At 40.3% G+C, this 19,215-nt stretch overlaps 1 protein-coding gene across 1 annotated transcript in view; it reads right to left on the bottom strand.

Annotated features, from left to right (window-relative positions):
* The window catches only part of gask1b (golgi associated kinase 1B), a 36,421-nt gene that overhangs the window by 1,948 nt on the left and 15,258 nt on the right, over positions 1–19,215 (bottom strand). The window contains exons 3-4 of the mRNA XM_073043012.1: positions 16,320–16,534; positions 7,500–7,726 (exon numbers count right to left, since the gene is read on the bottom strand). Coding sequence (XP_072899113.1) covers positions 7,500–7,726; positions 16,320–16,534 — 442 coding nt within the window. The remainder of the gene's footprint in view (positions 1–7,499; positions 7,727–16,319; positions 16,535–19,215) is intronic.

Here is a 19,215-nt window from a genome sequence, read left to right as displayed (position 1 = left end):
CTGCTGAGTTCCTCCAGTACTTTGTGTGTGCTTTGGATTCCCAGCATCTGCAGATTTTCTATCGTTTGTGATTAAATTGTGCAAGCTGGTGTTTTGTTCAGGTTCAAAATATTCTCCATTTTAATGCAAGAAATAAGAGTAAAACCAAGCCACAAGACTTTTTGAGCATTTTTTTTCAGTAAGAACGTAGTAAATATTGGCACATTTTGCTGCACAATACCTATATGCCTTGGTTACCCAAAATATCCTGTGGGACAATTCCAAGCATGTACAGAAGTTCTATGTATAGTGGTCAACACTTATCCCTCTGCCAGCTGATTATCTGGTCAATATTATGATGTTTCTTGTGGGAGCCTGCTACCTGTATTTCCGCCATTACAACAGTGACTACATTTCAAAACTAACAATCTTACACTTTGCAAGGTAAGACATGCCGCACAAATGCCTCCTTTCCTTAGCATGGCAAACAAAAATTAATTATTTTGGGTTTTCCTGTAATTCTCAAAACAGTAGAAATATGAATAAAGTGAATTGCTTCTTTGTTTGCTCTTGTCAATAACAAAAGTAAGCAAGGGCAGGAATTTGGGATCTGAAAACACTCTGGATTTCAGATCTGATAATGGCCAGGATCTACTGTGTTTCCCTGGGAATTGTGAGACTGCAACCGAATTCTCCTTCTGAAATTTATCATTTTAAGGGGATTCATATTCTAATGGTATAAAGCATTTGTCCTAACTATTGTGGAAATTTATGTACATACGTCATAACCATCTGGGCTACTTGCATGCTGGTTAATCATCGCAGCTTTTCAGACAATCTGCAGATTTCCCAATCTCAATGGAATATTTTATCATGAACATGGACATAAACACATTCCATTTTGCAATATTTCTTCCCCAGATGAATGCACAACTTGGCATAGATGAAATAGACTGAATATATTCTTTTTCCCATATACAGTATTAAGGGCTTAAGGCAATTTTAAGATGCTGAATTTAGACCAAGGACTCACATCTGTGCCATTAACTATTTCCCACCACTATTAACTTAACTATTCCATTAACTATAAAAACTACTCTCTGCAATCCGCTGTTACTTCCAGAATGATAGTCACCCACCTGCTTTAACCTCATAAACTATTTTATGGTGAGATGCTGCCCCTGGTCAGTAAATTACTCCTCCTTCAATGCCATCACTTGGTTAATGGTCCATGCTGATTCTCTGTCTGTCCTACTTTCATTCACCAGCCCACTCTGAGATTTTCCCTAACTTTTCCACTTAAAGTCCTTGTTCCTCCTGCTGTTGGTTATCTGATTAGTTTGAGTCTCACCCCTTTTGTTTTCAAAATTACCACACTGTCTCTGAAGCGTAATACTCAGCAATGTCATACTTAACTGGGAACGAGGAAATCTACTTTCCAAGCCCCTTGACGTCACACATTTGGGCTTATTGAATCTTCGCATTAGGTAATTATCATGTGATAGGCAAGCTATGAAGACCTTGTCACTGGTTGCCTTACAGGTCTTCTGGAAAGTGACTTTACCTGGAAACTGACTAAGGATCAAGATACTATGTAAATATAAATATGTTGCAGCAATCATTACTCCAAAGTGGAATTATAAACTACTGCTAGACAGGGCATCTGATCAATGCTTCCCTCCATTAGCTACATCAGAATGCAGACCTGCTAATTTTGATCATAGGTAATATGCTAAGACATCTAAAACTTCTAACAAACTTCTATAGATGTCTCGTGGAGAGTATATTGACAGGCTGTGTCACAGCCTAGTATGGAAACACCAATTCCACTAAACAGAAAATCCTACAGAATGTAGTGGATATGGGCCAGTCCATCATGGGTAACATCCTCCCCACCGTTGACCACATCTATATGAAACACAGTCACAGGAAAGCAGCCTCCATCATCAGGGATCCCCACCACCCAGGACAAGCTCTCTTCTCACTGCAGCCATCAGGATAAAGGTGCAGGAGCCTCAGGACTCACATCACCAGGTTCATGAACAGTTATTACCCCCACCCATCTAGCTCTTGAACCAAAGGGGATAATTTCACTCAACTTCACTTGCCCCATCATTGAAATGTTCCCACAACTAATGGACTCACTTTCAAGGACTTTTCATCTCATGTTCTCACTGTTTTTAGTTTATTTATTTATTTATTATTTATTTATTTGTGTATTTACACAGCTTGTTGTCTTCTGCTTTCTGGGTGAATGCCCGAGTTGGGCAGTTTTTCATTGATTCTGTTATGGTTACTATTTTATTGAGTATTCCCACAAGAAAAAGAACCTCAGGGTTGTATATAGTGACATATATGTACTTTGATAATAAACTTACTTTGAACTTTTGAACTTTTATACTTGTTCGATCCAATACATCAATAAGACTCAACTATGCTTCACTCTCAGTAAAAGGCACCATGCACAATTTGCCATATATTTATTCAAAATTAAGAGGTACTGAAGATAGAGTTCTATTTTAAATAAAAATGGTCTGGCATTCAAATGCTAAACATTTTGAAGAATCAAAGCTTACATCATATTCACATTCACGATAATTTGATCATGTTATACACCACTTATAAATACTTTTGTCATTACATACTGTGTCCCAATGATGAATGTATTTGAAATTTATTGTTTAATAAAAAGCTGATGTTACTCCAATACTTTTCTAGTCTCAAATTTCAAAACATCAGATTGCTTTAAGCTATGGGAAAAGACTTACAAGGTTACTGCAAGCATCTCTAGGCATTCTGTATTGCTCTTTGGTAAAGCAAGTAACAAGGTGGAACTACTGAATTAACATCTTTTATGAAATGCAATTAACACCCTACAATTAGCAGCAAACAGCATATCGAAAGTTATAGTCCTTGAGGATGTAAAGTACTGTATACACATTCAGTATATACAGTACTTCAGCTATTTATGAGTGCAAAATTAAAGTTCTCTTTGATGAACATAATATTGAAACTTCCTCATTTGCTTTGTTAAATTTCCAGAAGGATGCATGAAGACTTCTCCAAACAGAGCATTAAAACAATTTGAATACCAAGCTGTTTGAGTGTCAGGAGGCAAGGATGGGAAGGAAGAAGAGAATATTCTGAGTAAAAAAAATTTCTAGCATTAATTAGAATGTCTCTCATGACTAGGATAGTTTTGGATATTAAATGCACTTGTTGGCACGCCACATCAGCATACCACTGATATTTAACGCCAGAGACTGAAATACTGTTTCTAGACAAGTAAACAAAGCTGAATTTCCAACGTGAAGAGTGTTGTATAACACTGGCTGCATGCCTCACACTATACCAGTGAGGGTCCTCAGTAATTATCCAAGAAGTCTAGCAAAAAGTGAGACTGGGCTCATTATTAGTACAAACCTAGTGTCTATATGCTGTCAGATCACTTTCCCATACAGGACTCCAGCACTTGTGTACCACTGTAACTAGGGTAAGCTAAGAATATGGAGCCAAAAGGGATCAGGACTTTCTCTCCTGACCCTGAGTGGACAGCAGGCTGCTGCCGTGTACCACTTATCTCCTTCCTGAAACTTAAAGGCAGCCAATACCTGTTACCCTATTTCTGCCAACCTGATTCATGAGACCTTTGCTGTGCATACCCATTCTAACCAACCTCGCTCTTCTTTGTAATAAAAATAGAAAATACTGGGCACACTCAGCAGGTCAGGTGGCAACCATGTGGAGAGAAAACAGTATTTATTTATTTATCGAGATACAGCGCAGATTAGACCCTGCCAGCCCTTTGAGCCATGCTGCCCAGCAACCACCGATTTAACCTTAGCTTAATCACGGGACAAGTACAATGACCAATTAATCTACCAACTGGTACGTCTTTGGACAGTGGGAGGAAACCGGAGCTCCTGGAGGAAACCCATGCATTACACGAGGAGGGCGTACAGACTCCGTACTGGCAGCAAGGGGAATTGAACCCTGGTCACCTGTACTGCAAAGCGTTGTGATAACCACTATACAACCCTTCTTCAGAACTGGAATAATAAGAAAAGAAAGAAGGAGAAGAGGTGTAGAGAACAAAGGGTAGAGACCAAGTTTGTTCAAGTAATACAGTTACTTTTGGTGCTGACTGGTTAATCTAGAGGAGTGGAAAAAGTGGGAGATGAAGGAGAGGCAGAAAGAAAATCAACATGCTGGAACTCTGAGGTGCAAAACACAGAAGATGCTGGAAATCCCGAAAATAAAGAAATACTATAGTGCTGGAAGTGCACAAAAAATCAGGTGTCCCTGTAAAGATGGAAAAATAGAGTTAATTCACAGGTGGGTGGTCTTGCGTCAGAAATTTGCAGTTTCAAGATACACAAGAAAGGCTGGTTGTTTAAAATGGTTGAATTAAATATAGACTGCCAAAAGCGGAGGTGTTGCCAGCCGGAGATGTGGAGCTGCTGCCTTGAGTTTACATTAGACTTCATTGGCACAGAGCAGGGGGCCAAAAATAGAGAGATGGGAATGAGAAGGGAATTGAGAATTACAGTGGCAAGTGACTAGAAAGCTGTCATCCAAGCTGAATCTGGATTCTCTTAAATAGGAATCTCATCATGAGCACCCAATGCAATGCATTAAACTGTAATATGTGCAACTGAACTGCTGCTTCGACTTGAAGGATAGCGCGAATCGTGAATTATAATTCCCGCAAAACATTAACTCGGCATTTCTATCTCCGCAGGGGCAGCCGGATTTGCTGAGTATTTCCTGCATTCTCCGTTATTTCAGCTTACTAGCACCTGGTTTGCTCTCCCTCTCCTCGTTCCAGAAGGATAGTTTCTCTGCCTCCTGCCTTTATTCATCTCCCTGTTCTTCAGACAGATCAGCATTGATTTCCCAGATGGTACTGAAAACAATTGTATCACCTGAATAATCTTTGTCCCCACCTATCATGGAATTACCTTTGTTTTCTCCACCCACACCTCCGAGACGTAGAGCGTTCTTTATTTTCTCAACTTTCGTTGACCTGTAATACTGATTCTGATTCTTGCTTCACAAATGCTTCGCAACTACTCGATTTCCCCGGTACGGTCAGCAGAACGTTTAGGGTTTCACTATCTTCAGTTCCTAACTTATAAATCGCTCTCTTTTGTGACCAGCATGTTGAATCTTGGAGCATAATCAGCAATGTGGGAAATTATTTTGTGTCAGGGAACCCAAGTTAGAAATGCTCAAAAATTTCAGCATGGCAGTTTATGTATGTCATTGTGCTTGGACCTAAAGACAATGCCACACCACAGTTACGTTAATATCCAGGGCTACTTTTTTTTAAATGACTACACACTGCTTACTAATGGAATATATTCTTTTTTTTTTATTTTATTTAATTGCATTTGGAATATATTCTTGAGATCAATCCCATTTCTAAATCATGTCCATAACTGGTCGCAATGAAGGGGCAGAACATTCCGGTAATAAGGGTCTTGAGAAAAACAAGGATGCACACTGCGATTCCATCCACAGCTGTTGTCAGTATAGTATAACTAATAAACTCAGCAGCAGAGGTACAGGAGGCAGCAGGTGCTGGGATCTGGAGTGAACAACAAGCTGCTGGAAGACCTCAGCAGGTCAGGCAGCATCTGTGGAAGCAAAAGGATAGAGACGTATTGGGGTGACACCCTCAGTCTGGCCTGGAAGTGTAAAGGGGAAATAGGGAAGACGATTTGATGGGTTGTCAGGAGGGAAAGGGAGGGATGGAAATTAACGACACAAGCTGGCAGGTGCTCCATGAATGCAAAAAGGGCTGCCGATGTGTAACTTGATTAGAAAAGAAGGTGTTGAGTGGAAACAAGGAACGGAGGGACACGGGACAGAAGGGGAGGAGGGAGAAACCAGGTGAGTAGAATGCACAGGTGGTAGGCAGAGGGATCCAGATGAGGGAGGTGGGAGGACAAGGGACAAAACTGGGAAATGGCCTGCTGGGGTGGGGGGGGTAGGATGGTTAGGAGGAAGTGTCTGTGCCAGAGGACCTGGGTGGATCAGGAGGAGAGAGGTAGGAACTGAGAGGCTGTCTGTACTTGAAATTGGAGAGCTCAATGTTCATGCTGTTGGGTTGTTAAACACCATCACCATTGTCACCTCCCAGCTTCTGTCACTAATTCCACCTGCCTATCAATGCCTCCTCACCTCGAACTGCCTATCGCTTGCCATTTCCTGCCTAACCCCTCCCCCTCAACTCGTTCTACCGGTTACTCTCACAGTCCTGATGCGGAGCCTCGCCGTTAAACATCGACCATCCCTTTTCCCCCACGGATTCCACCTCACCCACTAAGTTCCTCCAGTTCCAGCAGCAACCTAATAAATTGGTAGCAGTGTAGAATGTACTTATAAATGCCCTCCTTGCATGTCTACACAGAGCAGAAAGACAACACAGAGTTTCCACACTGAAGCTGGTAAGGCTCTTGTCCAGCAACTCCTGTTGACCACCAGTCCCATACAGTAGCCTCTACACATGAATTCTGGTGTTAATACCCATGATCTGTGCCTGTAGTGTCAAACTTCGCATAATATCCAGTGAAGATTTTTGAATTAATTGTAGATGATTTGCCAAACAAAGTGAAACAACAGCAAAGTGTGAGATTGTTCTGCAGTTCCTCCACAAGACAGAGGCTGCTTCAGCTAAATGGGATTAATTGATATAAAATGTTTTGTTAGCAAAAATACAAAAAAAATGCTGCAGATGCTGGAAATCTGATATAAAATCTGTAAATGCTAGGAACAATTAGTAGGTCTGGAGAGAGAAACAATGGTGAAGGACCTCACATCTGAAGTAGGAAATGATAGAAATATTAGAAGTGGTGAAGCATTGCTGGTAGTTGGTCAAATATTTATTTATTTATAGAGATACAGCACAGAGTAGGCCCTTCCAGCCCTTCGAGCTTCACCACCCACTGACTTAACCCTAGCCTAATCACAGGACAATTTACAATGACTAACTAACCTACTAACCCATACGTCTTTGGACCGTGGGAGGAAACCGGAGAACATAGAGGAAACCCACTCGGTCATGGAGAGAACAGACAAACTTCTTACAGACAGCGGTGCGAATTGGACCCCGGTCACTGGCACTGTAAAGCTTTGTGCTAACCACTATGTTGCTGTGCCGCCCCGGTCTGGCCTGGTTGAAATCCCCCGCAATGATCGGGAAGCCACCAGGGTGCGCTGTTCCGCGGCTGCTCAGCTCCTCCAGTGCCGACATGATGTTGGCCAGGGCTGGAATGTACACTGCCACCAGGATGACAAAATAAACTCCCTCAGAGGATAAAATGGATGACACTTGGCCACTAGATGATCTAGGGTTTGTGAGCAGGGCTGAGAGAAAACAACCACGTCTATATACTGTGTTGAGTTTATCTCGAAACATAATCTGTCTCTACTACCTGTGTTACCATAGCATGATCACTATGGTGTATCTATTTGGCTTCGACACAGTAAATCATCACTCTGAATAAGATACTTACTCAGTTATTCCTTCTAGTACTTTAAAATTTAGGTTATCCTCATTTCTGTCAAAATAGCCTTTATTGTCTGTGAAGACCAAATGCCGCGGATCACGTTCTCTGTACAATATGTGAAACAAGTTGATGTCAGCTTGATTGCCACATTTCATTTTCAAGCCATTTTGAACACAGGTATCTTCCTTTCTGGGCCGGAATCCGCAGCAGTTTCGGTCCAGTCGATTATATACCTGGAAGAGAAAGTCTCCCTGAGATTATACTGAAGCTACAGTTTACCAACTATAAACATAGAAATGAAAAAAAAACAAACCTTGTTTTGTAATCCCGTGCGTGTACCATTAGAGCACAGAGTGATCATTTAAAACGCGTAAGAAATGCTGACTATGCCTCTGGTAAATTGAACTCAAAATAAAAATGCATCAGCGATATTGTAACCCTGTTACTTTAAAACAACAGTTCACATTGGGATACATTGCACTACTAAGCTGATTTTAAAATTAATTTTCTAGCCATTGTTTATAGTTCCTCCAGTAACTGGAGCATCACTGAATAAACAATGATTAATTTCACTATCAGTGTTTGCAAAGAAAGTAAACTTGATTAAAAAAAAACAGGTTTTGAAGTCATACAGGTGGCTTGAAAATGCCACACTTTGAAATCTTTGAGGAAAATGATATACACATTTAAGAACGATAATGAGCATCGATAATGGAATACCAATAACGATTCTTGAACTGCATTTTGATTTCAGATCTTGACTGTTTCACAGTAATGTTCAATGCTTTCTTTGGACACTTAATTATGGCATCATTTGAGTACTACATTACTGAGCTAAATTTTGCAATGTTGATCTTAAAGATATTTATTTTCAAGAATCAGATGAAATGTGGAAATATTATTTCAAGTATGGTTGAAACTGTACTTGTTCTTGTTCCCCTGACCTGGAACAACTAATGATTAAGTGCCAACTGTTCTAACTACCAAGAGATTTCTCCTCCGTAGTCCTGACCACAGTTTACATACCACCAAATGCCAATATTAATCAGGCCTTCAATATATTGAAAGCTGCCATTCATAAACAAGAAACAGCCCATCCTGATGCATTTCAATTTGTAGTTGGGGACTTCAATCAGGCTTATGTGAAGGAATCTCTGCCCAGTTATCATCACAAATAACCCGCACCAGGGTTCCCAACACACTTGACCACACTATACTACGATAAGGAACACCTACTGTTCCATGCCTGGACCACATTTCAGGAAATCTGATCACTTGCCTTCTTTCTCCTACCTGCATACAGGTAGAGGTTAAAGAGCAAGGCTTCAGTGACATAAGGATAACAAAGAGGGGGTCATGGGAGACAGAGTAATGGCTACAGGATTGCTTCAAGTTTATGGACTGGGCCAAGTTTAAGGATTCATCAGAGGATCTGAATGAATACACTAGGATCATAACAGACTTTATAAAAAGTCGTAGATGATTGTGTTCCCATAAAATCACTCAGATACAAAAGATCCAGGTCTGATCTCTGGAAAACAGTCTCACGTGATCAGAGGCAAAACCAGATCAAACTTGAATCATTGAAGGATGCTCGACAGCTGTGATAGGTTTTGAATGCTATTACCTCTTACAAGGTGAAACCAAGCAACATATTGTAAGTTACAACAAGGCTTCACTCCCAGATGAACTCTTTTCCTGCTATGCTCGCTTAGACCATTAAAACATGGAGGAACCTTCAAGAACTCCCACAGCTCCAATGACCCTGTGATTTCAGCCTCTAAGGCTGAGTGAGAGCATCCTTCAAGGGATCCACAGAAAGCAGCCAGCCAAGATGGGGTACCTGGCCAAATACTAAAGACCTGTGTTGATAAACTGTCTGGAGTGTTCACCAATATTTTTAACCTTTCAGTTCGGCAGTATGAGCTTCAATCAGCTTCAATTGTATTGGTGCTGAAGAAGAACATGGTGACCTGCCTGAGGGATAACGTGCTTTGAGAAGTTGGTAATGAAACATATCAAATCCTGCCTGAGAAACGACTTGGATCTGCTCTCATCAGTACAACAGGTCAACAGCAGATGCCATTTCATTGGCTCTTCACTCAGCCCTGGAACATCTGAACAGTGAAGATACATACATCAGGATGCTCTTCATTGGTACAGTTTGGCATTTAATACCATCATTCCCTCAAAATTAATCAATAAGCTTCAAAACCTTGGCCTCAATACTTCCTTTTGCAATTGGATCCTCGATTTCCTCACTTGCAGACCTCAGATAGTTTGGATTGGCAACAAAATCTCCTCCACAACCTCTATCAGTACAGATGCACCTCAAGGCTGTGTGTTCAGCCCCCTGCTCTATTCATTTTATACTTATGACTGTGTGACTAGGCATAACTCCAATGCCATATTCAAGTTTGGTGATGACTGTCAATGGCTGAATCGAAGGTGGGGCCAATCAGCATATAGGAGGGAGACTGAAAATCTGACTGAGTGGTACCACTGCAACAACTTTTCAGTCAATGTCAGCAAGACCAAGGAGCTGATTACTGGCTTCAGGAGGAGGAGACCAGAGATCCATGAGCCAGTCCTCATCAGTGGATCAGAGGTGGAGAGGGTCAGCAACTTTAAATTCCTCAATATTATCAGTTCAGGGGTTGTGTCCTGGGCCCAACATGGAAGTATAATTACAAAGAAAGCAAGGCAGTCCCTCTACTTTCTTAGAGGTCTGCAAAAATTCAGCATGGCATCTAAAACTTTGACAAGCTTCTAGCAATGTATAGTGGAGAGTATATTGACTGGTAGCACCAGAGCCTGGTATGGAAACACCAATGCCCTAGAATGGAAAAGCGTACAAAAAGTACTGGATATGACTCAGTCAGTCACAGATAAAAACTCCCCACCATTGAGTAAATCTACATGTAGCGATGTCACAATACAGCAGCATCCATCGTCAAGGACCGCCACCACCCAAGCTATGCTCTCTTCTCGCTGCTGCCATCAGAGAGAGGGTACGGAAGCCTCAGGGCCCACACCAGGAGCAGTTATTACCCCTCAACCATCAGGCTCTTGAACCAGAGGAAAAAACTTCACTCAACTTCACTCGCTCATCACTGAAACTATGGCCTCACGTTCAAGAACTCTCAATCTCATGTTTTCAATATTTATTGCTTACTTATTTATTATTATTATTTCTCTTTTTTTCCTTTTGTACTTCCACAGTTTGTTGTCTTTTGCTTATTGGTTGTGCATCCTTATGGGTGTGGTCTTTCAATTATTCTGTTATGTTCTTAGGTTAACTGAGTATGCCCACAAGAAAATGAACCTCAGGGTTGTATATGATGACATATATGTATTTCGATAATAAATTTACATTGAACTTTGAAACTGCAAACACTGATTGTTGAAAATACCAACAGAAGCCAACAATCTGCATCTTGGGCAACAAGAGAAAATTATGCACTAGGGCACTGTTATATTGACACTGTTGACTCTCCTGTCAAATTACATGAATTGTGGTTGCATTTATATTGTAAGAAGTCTGAGCCAGGTCTTCTATGTACTTCCCACTGCTGCCAAATAATGTCCCTTCACCATAATGTTCCATGACAAAGCTTTGTGAAATCAAACTACAGCCAAATCCCCACTTCATTCATTATTGCAGATTGCAAGATTGCATGTACTACTGAATCTTTGTGAAAACTCTCCTGATTCACACTCAATTCCGCTGCAGGAAAAGAAACCACAGTTTCTTTCCATTCTCCGAATCAAACAATTTATTTAAACTATGTTTTTTTTTCTTTTCAGTAATTCCTTTCCTTTATGGCTCTCAAAAACCTTGTGGGGGTCTGAGAAACATCATTCTAATATTCTTCACCCCACTGAAATATTTAGCACATTAGACTTCTTACTCCCTTACACAAAAAAAAAATCCTATTTTCAAACATCTCTAATTCACTGGCATACTAAATCAAAGATCCCTATGATCCCTTTTTAGACCCCCTTAATTCCTTATTTATTCTTTTTTTTCTACTTTCTTTTTAATGGGTCAAGGGCCTTGACTATTTCACCTTCCTAAACGTTAAGTATGCTTCCTTTTCTTTTTTGACTAACTTATAATATTTCTTATCAACCAAGGGCCTCGATCCTTGCCATTTTCTATCTTTCATGCTCACAGGAACATGATGGCCCTGAACTCTAATCAACTGGACCTCAAAAGTTTCCCACATGTCAGCTGTGGATTTTCTCTTAAACAGCTGCTCCCAATGTACTCTCTCCATTACAGTCTAATCAGCTTTCTCCCAAATTAACATTCTTATCTGAGGGCCCATCTTATCCTTATCCACAACTATTTTAACTATGGTAATTTTTCCCAAAATGCTCCCACCCCTGAAACTTTGATCACCTGGCCAAGCCCTTTCCCCAATATATAATCTAGAAGACCCCCATTCCTGTTTGGACTTTCTACATGGTGTTTCAAGGCCCAAATTTTTAAACAGTTCAACTAGCAGAAGTGATCAGAATGTCAAGTTTTAGCCACTAAGCATCCAAATAATTAGTCGAAAAATGTCAAAGGAATTATCACAACTATTAATTACCCACCCAGAATTTCCTGGTTTTTAAATTTTAAGAATATATAATAAAGTATCACCACTCTGCTTTCTATGATATTTTAACTGTTTTTCTCCTCAGAAAATGCTCTTGAACAAAGCTGGGGAGTACAGTTTATATGCTTTATGCAAAAAGGCATCTTGGAATCATGTTCTATAAAACTCAGGAAAGGGAAAGGATAGGGAGATTTGAAAAGCTGGAAGTAGAAACTACTATAAAAGAATGTAATCTAGAGGGAGATATTGCAGTTCTTAAATGGTGTGCATATGACTCGGATTTTACACCAAATAAATTGGGTGCTAGATTTAAGGACTGGACAGCTAAAGGAATAACAGCTCTGTGTAACATAATGAAAGAAGGAACACTGTTCAGTTTTGAAATGCTTAAAGAGAAACACTTATTAGAAAAACAAGATTTTTATCGGTATTTACAGATGCGACAATATGTTAATAAGATGCTTAAAAATGTAACCAAGGCAAGTACATGCTTGATAGAGCTCGTTAGAAAAGCATATAATTCAGATAATGGTAGTAGAATCATTTCAAGCATGTATAAGGGGTTGTCAAATCTTAAAACACATTCGACTTCATACATTAAAACAAAATGGGAGAAGGAAGGAGGGATAATTATATCTGAAGAAGAATGGACAACAATATGGAGATATCAATGGAAGTGTACCAGTTCACAGAAATGGAGGGAGTTTGGATGGAAAAACTTGATAAGATATTTTATTACACCCTCTCAGAAATCCCATTATGATAGTAACCCCCCTGTTTGCTAGAGAAATTGTGGAAATCAAAATGCAAATCATTATCATATTTTTTGGGACTGCCCTGTTATCAAAAACTATTGGATGGGGATACACAATGCCCTACAAGACATCTTTAAATGTGAAATACCCTTAGAGAGTAAGACCATACATTTTGGATATATACCTCAAGAATGGTTGAAAAGAGATAAATATTTAATGAATATATTGTTGGTGGCTGGTAAAAAAACTCTTACTAAGAAATGGTTATCACAGGAGAGCCCAACTTTAAGTACATGGATGGAAATTACAATGGACATTTACAAAATGGAGAAGATAACAGCATCTGTTAACCATAAGCTGGAACAATTTGATTCATACTGGGAAAAATGGTTTAACTACATAATGCCTCACAGGCCTGATTTTATTCTCACAAATCAATGAATCTGTTGTAAAAAAAAAAAGACCACTCCCTACTTGTACATAGTTCTTTCCTTTTGCTTGTTTTTTCTTTCCACTCTTTTCTATAAGTGTATACCTCAGATAAATACTTTGTGGAGATTTGTGATATATGTGATTATATGATATATATGTACAATGTCTGAAATACATCTTATGGAAATGTTTGTTTGATGATGAACTTCAATAAAAAAAAAGATTACAAAAAAGGAAAAGCTGGAAGTACTGATTAGTGGAGCATTTAACACAGACTTCCACTCTGAATATGCCTGAAGCGCTTGAAATTTAACATTTCTTGTAACACAACTTATTTGTTACTTATCAGAAAGGAATTCTTGCTCAACCAATTTACAGCATATACTATGTACAGTACTTTTTGGCCTTATTTTGTTCTCTAGTTTCCCATTGCCCTACTGAGAATGCAGAAGGTTAGCTTGGAATGCAAACTAAGAGTGGGTGGGGCGAGCTATTTTAATGTGCCTACTCAATCCTGTAGAAAGTTAAAATTGCCTAGATCATAAACAAGAGAAAATCTGCAGATGCTGGAAATCCAAACAACACACACAAAATGCTGAAAGAACTCAGCAGGTCAGGCAGCATCTGTGGTAAAGAGTAAACAGTCAATGTTTTGGGCCAAGTCCCTTCTTCAGGACTGGAAAGGAAGAGGGAAGATGCCAAAATAAAAAGGTGGAGAGAAGGGAAGGAAGCTAGCAAGAAGGTGATAGGTGAAGCCAGGTGGGTGAGAAAGATAAAGGGCTGGAGTGAAGGAATCTGATAGGAGAGGAGAGTGGGCCATAGGAGAGAGGAGGGGACCCATGGGGAGGTGATAGGCAGGTCCCTGAGCAGAGTGGGGTGGCCTTAGAGGAAAGGGAGGGAGGGAAATTGTTCTTTACTGGAAGGAGAAATTGATACACATGCCATCAAGTTGGAGGCTACCCGGACAGTATATAAGGTGTTGCTCGTGCACCCTGAGGGTGGCCTCATCTTGGCACAAGATGCATGTCTGGAATTTCTATTGATCTGCCATTGAAGTTATGATTTATTATCATTGCAGATATTGAGAGTAATTCTATAGATTCAACACATAATCCAGCATTCTTAATAATTGCTTGGAGTTACACTAACCTGGATAGTCAGCAGCTCAGCTATTGGAACTACTGTCTGGTAATACCAGAGATCTGCATCCTGTGTGGGGAGTTTGCACATTCTCCCTGTGATTGCATGAGTCTCTTTTGAATGCTCTGATTTTGTCCCACAGCCCCATGACATGCCAATTAGTAGGTTAAGATGCCACTATAAATTGTCCACAATGTGCAGGTGAGTGGTGGAATCTGAGTGGAGTTGAGAATTTTTAAAATCAGATTAATGTAGGATCAGTGTAGGTGGGTGGCTAATAGTCAGCATCACTTGATGGGCTGAAGAGACTCTTCCCATGCTATATCTCTCTGTGACTCCTGAGAATTCCTATTCGTCTTTTTGTTCAGAATGGGAAAAGAGCTAGTTCACTCAGCAAGAGTTACTCAGTAACAACATTGGAAATCAGAATCGAAATCAGGTTTAATGTCACCAGCATGTGTTGTGAAATTTGTTATCTTTGTGGCTGTTAGAGTAATTTTTGGGTTTATGTCATTCACACTTAGCAAATGGCTTCAGCCACCAGTCTTCTGTTCCTTAACAATGCATTTCCTAAAAGCTGTGAATCCCAGTCCGTTTGTAACAGTGCATTTCCTAAAAGTCGTGAATACCGGAATTCCAGTCCGGATGCTACTGGTGCCTGTGGGATGGATGTAATCGGGAGGTGTGAAGTTTGTATGCAGCTTCAATAAAAAGTCTATACTTTGTAAATATGGAATTGTCCTTTGTGTGTGTAGCAACTAAATATCGAGCCCCACGTTGGGGAGCAGCCCTTTCCACTGAAAGCGTCTCCGTATGATACCTTGTTTTGTCGAATAAAGAAGCTGCTTTGTATCTACCAGTAACTCTCGCTCCAGTGATTTCATTCACGCAACAACTGTGGCAGCAGTACAATGCAATACGTAATAATGGAGAAATAATATGAATTACAGTATTTATATCAAATAGTTAAATTAAATAAGTAGTGCAAAAACAGAAATAAAAAAGTACTGAGGAAGTGTTCATGGGTCCAATGTCCATTCAGAAGTCTGATGACAGACCTGAATTGCTGAGTGTGTGCCTTCAGGCTTCTGTACCTCCTACCTGATGGTAACAATGAGAAGAGGGCATGTCCAGGGCGGTGGGGGTCCTTAATGATGGACGCCGCCTTTCTGATCCCTTTATGAGGATTGGTTCGTGTCCCCTTGTCTTACCCTTCCTGAAGTCCACAATCAGCTCTTTGATCTCACTGATGTTAATTATAAGTTTGTTGCTGCAACACCACACAACTAATATATCTCGCTCCTCTGCTCCCTCTCGTCACCATCTGAAATTGTGCCAACAATGGCTGTGTCATCAGCAAATTTATAGATGGCATTTGAACCGTGCCTAGCCACACAGTCATGGTATACAGAGAGTAGAGCAGTGGGCTAAGCACACAGCCCTGAGGTGTGCCAGTGTTGATCATCAGTGAGGAATGGGGATATTACTAATCTGCACAGATTGTGGTCTTCTGGTTACAGAGTTGAGGATCCAGTTGCAGAGGCCCAGGTTCTGTAGCTTTTCAAACAGGACCGGTGCATTGCAGTTTAGCAGGAGACTGATGGAACACTATGTCTGGCTAGACATGGCTCCCATGCAGCATGTCTTAAGGATTTCACTTACACTGCAAGACCAGAAGACTGCAGAAAGCAAAAGCCTAAACGTTTGATTTGCTATTTGTACGTTCTTGCCCCCACATTCTTATCATTTGCCCAGGCAATTAAAGATTTAACTGAGGAAGAAATTGGTGCATAGGTGACATCAAATATAAATATTGACCTTTCTGGATAGAGCAGTAACTCTGTATAAAATAAGTAAAATAGACAGTATATTACTGTGAAGTTGTACCTTACCTGCAGTAGAAAATCAAAAAGAGCTAGCTTGCACCACTCATAGTGGTGAATATTTGTACACCTCCAATCTGGCTTAGGAACTTTGCCATGGACCCAACACTTCCATTTTAGTAATTGCTGGTAAGACATCCAATCCAATTTGACTGTAGACTGAGTATCATTATCAGTCACTAGCAAGGAATCATCCCAGAGAATAACAGGGCGAAGTAAGTCATCTTTTGAAAAGAGAAAAAAAAGATTAGCTTATTTGATTTCCCCAAAATCAGCTGATTTATGAAATAGTTCAATACAGTCTAGTTCACGAGCACGATAACTGGATTGAGGAATTAGATTCAGATTAAAGAGTGGGGGATTCATTAATAATGAAAAATTAAAGGGCTACTTTGTCTGCAAGATGATCAATTCCTTGGACTCTAGTTTGAGCTTCCCCACTAAGACTTGCTCAAATGTTCAAGGGTCATATTATTTGCTGTCTCACACTGTATGCGCTTTTAAAATTCTGTTCCAGTGGTGTCCAGTAAGTCTACAGATGCTGGAAATCTAGAGCAACACACACAAATTGCCAGAGGAACTCAACAGGTCAGGCAGCATCTGTAGAAATGAATAGATAGTCGACGTTTCAGGCTGAGACCCTTCTTCAGGATTGAGAAGGAAAGGGGAAGATGCCAGAATAAATAAGTGGGAAGGGGAAAGAGGCTAGCAAGAAGGTGAAAAGTGAAGCCAGGTGGGAGGTAAAGGTGAAGGGCTGGAGAAGAAGGAATCTGATAGGAGAGAAAAGTGAACCATAGGAGAAAGGGAAGGAGGAGGGGACCCAGGGACAAGTGATAGGCAGGTGAGAAGAAGTGAAAGATCAGAGTGGGGAATAGAGGAAGGGAGGGGGAAGTTTGTTACCAGAAGGAGAAAACAATATTCAATCCATCAGGTTGGAAGTACCCAGATGAAACGTAAGGTGTTACTCCTCCACCCTAAGGGTGGCCTCAACTTGGCACAAGAGCGTATCATAGACCTACACATCAGAATAGGAATGGGAATCAGAATTAAATGTTTGGCCACCAGGAAGTCACACTTGTGGCGGATGGTGTGGAGGTGCTCAACGAAGCCGTCCCCCAATTTTCGATGGGTCTCACCAATGTTGTTGTTGTTCGAAGGCACACTGAAAGCTGAGCAGCCTCTGAGTGAGCACGTGCATTCTGAACACTAAAGAATTTTTCAAAAATATGTTGGAACCACTCATCAGGTCGGGCAGCAACAGTGTTGAGAGAAACAGAGTCAATTTTTCAGCTTTGCAACCTTTAACGAGAAATATTAATTTTGTTTCTTTCCCCACAGACATTAACTGAGTACTTTCAGTATTTTTTGGGTTTTATTTCAAATTTCTAGCATCTGCAGTTTTTTTGCTTTACAGTAAGTACTGGACAAAATTAAAAGTATGTTATCTACAGACCAAATAAGCAATTACTCAAGAGTATTTTTTATTCATGTTAATTAGATTACTGCATAAGGACTTCATGCCATGGGAGAGGATTTCAAGATCACCTACTTTCATCAAATAGGCCACAAGTTTACAAGAACAATTGAAGAACTCATATGTATCCTGTGGAATACATCCTGTCTAACTGTGTTCCGGTCAATTATATTGGAAAGCCAAGCTTCCTGGGCGTGAGTATAAACACACCAATGCATCCTTAGATAACCTTCTGTATAAATCTTTAATGTAGAAACCATCATGCTGCTGGTTCTGATGTCATGTGACACTAGAACTAAATTCTCAGCAATTGAGGCTGCAATTATATCGAAGGAAACAGTTAACGTCAGTGAACTTTGATTGGGAATGCAGAATGAGCTCACTGAAAGATTATTTAAGCTGCTGACAGGAAAAGTACTAAACATATTTCTTATAAAGATACAAAAGGAAGCTATTTGGGTCATCGAGTCCATCTCAGCTTGCACAGGAATAACCCCACTTTTTCCTTTATTTCCCATGTACTCCTGCAACTTGTCCCTCTCACACATTCTCTTTGATTCATTTTAGACCATAAGACCACAAGACACACAACCAGAATTTGGCTACTCGGCTCATCGAGTCTGCTCCACCATTCCATCCAGACTGATTTATTTTCTTTCACAACCCCATTCTCCAGCCTTCTCCCTGTAACCTTTGACACCCTGACTAAACAAGAACCTACCAACCTCTGCTTTAAATATACTCAATGACTTGGCCTCCACAGCCATTCGTGGCCATGAATTCCACAAATTCAGCAGCCTCTCATTAAAGAAATTCCTTCTCACCTCCTCTTCTCAATGGACGTCCCTCTATTCTGAGGATATGCCCTCTGGTTTTAGACTCACCCATTACAGAAAACATCCTCTTCACATCCACTCTGTCTTGGCCTGGAATGAGCTGTTTGATGTGGGGGAGGGGGGATTGTGTGTGGAAGCAAATGCAACAGGGGCATTCAAGAGGCTTTTAGATATGTGCATGTACAGTATGTGTGGGAGATAGAAGGATATGGACATTGTGTAGGCTGAAAGGATCCATTTAGTTGGGCATTCAGTTACTAATTTAGCCTTGCACAACATTGTGGGCTGAAAGGCCTGTTCTTGTGTGTACCGTTCAACATCTATTTCAATCTGAGCAAGCCATCTAGTGAATAGTTGTTTCAGTTTGTATACTTAATCTATTAAGTTTAAATATACAGGTATATTTACCTTTTTTAAAACTTTTCCATTGATAGTTTTGAATATCGTAGGTTAAGACAATTGTGACCAAACTAACCATGCTTCTGAATTTCTTTCCATTTTAACCATAAAATATACAGGGTTTTTTTTTTGCTTTTATTCTTTGAAGTGTCAAACCAATCTAAACAGTTCATTGGCCATTTTTAGTTGCTCTTCG

The sequence above is a fragment of the Hemitrygon akajei genome, chromosome 4, assembly GCF_048418815.1.
Source record: "Hemitrygon akajei chromosome 4, sHemAka1.3, whole genome shotgun sequence".
Classification (NCBI taxonomy): Eukaryota; Metazoa; Chordata; class Chondrichthyes; order Myliobatiformes; family Dasyatidae; genus Hemitrygon; species Hemitrygon akajei.
This window is presented reverse-complemented; position numbering and strand designations above follow the sequence as displayed.